This window comes from Euleptes europaea, chromosome 21, assembly GCF_029931775.1.
Source record: "Euleptes europaea isolate rEulEur1 chromosome 21, rEulEur1.hap1, whole genome shotgun sequence".
Lineage (NCBI taxonomy): Eukaryota > Metazoa > Chordata > Lepidosauria > Squamata > Sphaerodactylidae > Euleptes > Euleptes europaea.
The window spans coordinates 6,902,885-6,908,884 of NC_079332.1; the positions used below are offsets into that span (position 1 = coordinate 6,902,885).

General features: G+C 49.2%; 1 protein-coding gene across 1 annotated transcript in view; it reads left to right on the plus strand.

Annotated features, from left to right (window-relative positions):
• SDK1 (sidekick cell adhesion molecule 1) overlaps nucleotides 1–5,692 on the plus strand; it is a 474,538-nt gene extending 468,846 nt beyond the window's left edge. The window contains exon 45 of the mRNA XM_056866585.1: nucleotides 5,420–5,692. Within this exon, the coding sequence (XP_056722563.1) occupies nucleotides 5,420–5,692 (273 nt within the window). The remainder of the gene's footprint in view (nucleotides 1–5,419) is intronic.
• Nucleotides 5,693–6,000: the final 308 nt, after the last annotated feature.

Below are 6,000 nucleotides of genomic sequence, written 5' to 3' on the forward strand. Positions count from 1 at the left end.
ACAGGATGGTTTGCCAGTGCCTTCCCTAGTTGTCTTCCCTTTACCCCCAGCAAGCTGGGTGCTCATTTGACCGACCTCGGAAGGATGGAAGGCTGAGTCAACCTTGAGCCGGCTGCCTGAAACCGACTTCTGTCGGGATCAAACTTAGGTCGCAAGCAGAGCTTGAACTGCAGTACTGCAGCTTACCACTCTGCGCCACAGGGCTCCTGGTTTTAGTATAGCATGGCTGTATTTTTTTTTTAAATAGGTGCAAACATATTCTCTTCTCCTGTTTTGTGCTGGGTTCTCCTCCTTCCTACCTTCCACCCACTCCAGGCTTGGTTTTTGCGACTGTAGAGTTGCAAGGGAGATGAGTTGTGCTTCCCCCAAAACTGTCAGCCGCTCCATCTCTAAGAGGAATGGGGTTCACACAATGCTGAGGGCCACCCATCTCACTCTTCCGGCTCAGTGCTATGCTTGGAAGAGCACATAGATCAGGGATCCCCCCCGGTCTGGTTGAGCCTGTGATCACTTCTGAAATGTTGAGAATGGGGAGTTGGCGCCGTTGCAAAATGGCTTCCAGGCCTGTTGCGTCTGCACAGATAAGCAACTCCCGTCCTCTGCCTTGTTCGTCGCTGTACTTGCGTTCGCCCTGAGAATCCACATGCAGCATCGACCCCCTCCATCAAAGGTATATTAGTTTCACTCTACCTGCTTTGAAATTCATGCTTATTTGACATCAGGACCTGCTTTGAAATTCATGCTTATTTGACATCAGAACCACACGCAAGGAAGGGAGCCCAACTCTGAATCTGCCTGGTAAAGCAAACACAGGGATGGACCATTTGTGAATTGACAGGTGGGAGAAGAGCGCTTCACCTTTTCCCCCCACTGCCCGATTTTCCCCTGTGAAAACTGCTCTCCACAGCCCAGATGTTTTTAACCGGCTTTTCCTATGCTGAGCTTTGAGAAGGAAATTCATCTGACTTGCAAGGAAAACCCAGGTGGGCATTTTCAGCAGAGAAGGGTTAAGCATACTTGCCGATAGATTCTCCCCCAAATATGCCCCTTCCCCTCACATTTATATTATCACACCAAGGGCTGGTTTGGCAACAGGTTTCCCAAAGTCACAGGAGTTCTGCTGGAGTTTTCCGATGCGATCCCTGTAATCTATAAGCGGAACTGCCATTAAGACATACACTGGGCCTGGACATTTTGGATGCCTTCCAACGCGGATTAATTTTTTTTAATGAGGCTAAGTCACACACGCAAGGAATATTTCATTCTAATCTTGAGAGAGATCCTAGAGAGACAGAAAGCAAGCGACATTGGGATCGAGAGGGGTTAGAAGAGAGCTGTTCAACTCAATTCCCCCAAACCGCTGGATGCCTCACCATCAAATATGGCCCCCAAAACAGCTAAGTGGAGCTAAGTCTGAGCTAAGTAGAAAGACTTGACCTCAGTGTGTGTCAAGTGCTATCGAGTCGCAGCCGCCTTATGGTGACCCCAGCAAGGGACTTTTAACTCAGGTGAGACGCAGGGGTGGTTTGCCATGGCCTTCCTCTGCAGAGTCTGCCTCGGCGGTCTCCCTTCCGAGTACCGATCTGATGAGTTCGGGCAATATCATGCTGCCTTTCTTCCTCGGCCTCAGTAGCTAAGAAGGGCTGTGGCACCTTAAAGACTTAACAGATGTGTACGTGTAGATGTGTAGGAGCCCCGTGGCGCAGAGTGGTAAGCTGCAGTACTGCAGTCCAAGCTCTGCTCACGACCTGAGTTCGATCCCGACGGAAGTCGGTTTCAGGTAGCCGGCTCAAGGTCGACTCAGCCTTCCATCCTTCCGAGGTCGGTAAAATGAGGACCCGGCTTGCTGGGGGTAAAGGGAAGATGACTGGAGAAGGCACTGGCAAACCACCCCATAAACAAAGTCTGCCTAGTAAAAATCGGGATGTGACGTCACCCCATGGGTCAGGAATGACCCGGTGCTTGCACAGGGGACCTTTACCTTTTTAGGTGTTACCGGTCTCTTCCTTGTTCTTGTGCAACAAAAGAAAGCGGTTGCCATTCTCTACTGGAATGGAACAAGTCCAGAGGGGAAGAGGTTGAAATGAGCCAGAGGATTGGAGGACGGAGTCAAGAGGTACGGGAGGAGGAATTTCAGGTGGACGAGGAGGTTGTACCGATTTCCGTTGCAGTCCTTTGGAAGAACTTGGATATATACGCGGCTTGGCTCTCCGTTGCTAGTTACAAATAAGAGCATACTGCTCCTTTCTCCCCAGCCATTTCCAAAGAAATTCGACAGCCACAACTGTTTTCAAATTCCCTCTAATGCCGGCCTTAAACCCAACTAGCCCACCGGTCCTTAATTCGTCCCCTAATAGCGTTTGTTTCTTTCATCTTACCAATAAAATGCTTTAAATTGTCAAGCATTTTCTCTGTGTGTGTGTGTGTGGGTTTTTTTTCCTGGCTTCGCCGGCTCCGGTGCACCTTGGCTTGTCAATTTCTAATCCAACGGCACGTCCAATCAAGCGCCGGGCTGCTGCCGTTGCCTCGGCAACTGGCCTGCCGTTGCGGTAAAGGGCCCGCCGCGCAGCGGAGAGGAAAAACGGCCCTGCAGCATTTCCATTCCGTCAATAGTTTTGAATCATTAAAAATAATGTGGCCACTCTCAAACATAATCCTGCCGTAGAAGCGATTTGAGTCATAATGGGAGGACAGTGGGAGGAACCTGCTCTGAGAGTGTCTGGGTCATCCGCTGCTCCCGGGGGCCGCGTTGGGCGATTGCTGACCCGTCCAGAACTGCGTTTTCATGTTCATGTGCAGCAGGGGAGGCCTTGGATGTTTGGCCACCCTTATGTCTGGGTTGTACCTTCCTAACCCAGTCTATTGGCCCTTGAACCTACTGTTGCCGGTTGTTCCGGTGGCCATCTTCTCTACTCTTCCTGCTGCCGTGTTTTAAGAGAAGTAGGGTTGCCAGCTCTGTGTTGGGAAATTCCTGGAGGGTAGATGGAGTCTACCCTCCAAAGCAGCCATCTTCTCCCGGGGAAACAATCTATGTCGGCTGGAGACCAGTTGTAATTCCGGAGAACTCCACATGAATACACATGAAGTTGCCGTATGATGGACCACGTTGGTCCCTTATGGTCAGTATTGCCTACTCAGACTGGCAGCAGCTCTCCAGGGTCCTCGGTCAGTTGTAATAGTGGGAGACCTCCAGCTACCACCTGGACGTTGGCAACCCTAGCTCATAGCCCTCTGCAGATATAGACTCTCCTGCATCATCAAGACCTATTTGAAAAAGCTAGGTCCACCATCATGTGTATTGAGCATACTGTTGCACACCTGCAGGCCTCCATGGACATGTTCCACTGAACATGCAAAGGTTGGGGTGTGGGGCCAGTGGATGTGATTGCACACCTCTCTACATGCTTTCAGGACCTGCAGAGTGCTAGAGTGTGAATATTAGGCCATGTAACATGTGATAAGGAGGGAAGGCAGCATGGTACAGCCCGATCTCGTCAGATCTTGGAAGCTAAGCAGGGTCAGCCCTGGTTAGTATTTGGATGGGAGACCATCAAGGAAGTCCAGGGTCGCTACGCAGAGGAAGGCACTGGCAAACCACCTCTGTTAGTCTCTTGCCATGAAAACTCCAAAAAGGGGTCGCCATAAGTCGGCTGCGACTTGATGGCACTTTACACGCATGTACCATGTGATAACATAACAGAGTATGTGTGTGTAACACCAGTAGTCTGTAACTGCACGAAAAATGGTGAGCAGAATTTTATCACTCCTTTTCCTTACCTAGATTTCTGGTTGTAGTGTGTACAAAAAATTGCCAGCCGGAAGAAGTCTGACTCTCCTCAAAGAGTTGTTGCCCCTCTGTGTGACAAGGTCAATGGGGTAGACCGAAGTGAATTTCTACAGGAGAAGCCAAGACAGGGTGATCAATGCGCTCGTGTTAGTACAGATTTTCATCCTCTGCCCTGTACAATTAAAAGAATAATCTAGCAGCCTGGGCACATACAGCGGTGCTCAAGGAAGAGGGAGGGGGGGTTGAAGATCTTGAAACACTCCCATTTGTTTGTTTCATTCCGATCTCAAGAATGGCTTTATTTATTTATAGTCCTCCTCCTTCACTGAGATGTGAGGCGAATCACACAGAGTAAGTCAACATAATCAGTAGGACGAGGAAACATCTAATAAACAATGTAATAGAAGTAGGATTTCAGAAATCTGAGACAAGGCATAAGTATTAAATATGACATGTTAAACAATGCAAGGTACAGTATTAAGTGAGTAGAAGTATAATGTGGTGAGAGCAAGATAAAACACATACAGCAAACTTATGTTTTTCTAGTTTTGTGGCACTGTTTGTATCTTGAGCAGGTCTCTGGAGAAGTGTGCATACATTCCCTAAATAAATAATAAAGGGTATGATGGCTACTGCCTTGACCTGGATGGCCCAGGATGGCCCAATCTCGTCAGATCTCGGAAGCTAAGCAGGTTGGCCCTGGTTAGTACTTGGATGGGAGACCACCAAGGAAGTCCTGGGTCCCTACGCAGAGGCCGGCAATGGCAAACCATTTCTGTTCCTCTCGTGCTTTGAAAACCCTTCAGGGTCACCATGAGTCAGCTGTGACTTGACAGTACTTTCCACTACCATGTTGGCCACTATCTTAGATGGCTTTAAACAGTGGATTAGACAGATTTGTGAGGATTAGCCATGAATGATGGCTAAGTGAAACACTCATGCTCAGAAGCAGTGTGCCTTCAAATACCAGTTACTGAGGGATGACGTCAGAGACCAAGCTTTGGCCTCCATGCCTTGCTTGTAGACTGGTTGGTGGTTGTGGAAGACTGTCCTTATGTTCCTGAAGTTCCTTCAAGGCAGGAGCTCTGATGGATGAGCCGGTGACATAGAAGACAAGCAGGGTGGTCTGTTGTGCTCCACAGGGCAGGACTGGAACTGATGGGTACAGATGATAAGGAAGGAGGCTTTGGTTAAATATCAGGAGAATCTTCCTTTCTGTAAGAGCGGCTCAGCGGTGGAACGGACTGCCTCAAGAGGCAGTGGTCCTGCGCTCAAGGTTTTCTAAGAAAAGGGATGCTGTAGTTCGGTATTCTTACAACGATCAAGGGGTTGGGTTCCAAGGTCCCTTTTGGTTCTCTATGTGTGTGTTAAGTGCCATCAAGTCACTTCCGACTCATGGTGACCCTATGAATCAACGTCCTCCAAAACGTCCTATCTTTGACAGCCTTGCTCAGATCTTGCAAACTGAGGGCCGTGGCTTCCTTGATTGAGTCCATCCATCTCTTGTTGGGTCTCCCTCTTCTCCTGCTGCCCTCAACCTTTCCTAGCATGATTGTCTTCTCCAGTGACTCTCTAAGACCAATGGTTAAAAATCGTAAAGCGCTCAGCCGGCCTTTATCTCTTTCATGGCAGGCGACCGATTCGGACTACGAAGACGAGCTGCCAAAGCACTCATTCGTGAACCATTACATGAGCGACCCCACCTACTACAACTCGTGGAAACGCCACCAGAAAGGCACCAAGCCCCCGGCGCCGTACAGGTATGAGGAGTGCGTGGCGGGCGAGGCGGAGCCTTATTTCCAGACTGTCATCACGACACAGAGCTCGGGAGGGGTTTACACCCCGGCCGGGCAGGCCGCCCCAGGCTCACGGACTCCAGTGACAGGTTTCTCTTCTTTCGTCTGACACCGGGAGGGAAGAGCCGCAGACGCACCTCCCGAGACAGCCTGGCAAGCCTGGAACAATCCAATGACTGTATGCGTGATAGGTGCAGTGAACTGTGGGTAAATTTCTCTTATCAGGGTAGAATGGATGTAAATGTGAATGTCTCTATTTTCCCCCCCAAGACAATCAACTCTTTATTCACACGGAGCTGAACTAGGTGAACTTGCTTTTAGTTTTTTTTTTTTTCTAAAAAAAGAAGGAAGAAAAAAATACAACGACCCACAAACGATCAAGAATTGACACTTCTAACCACTGGACTGTTGGTGGAA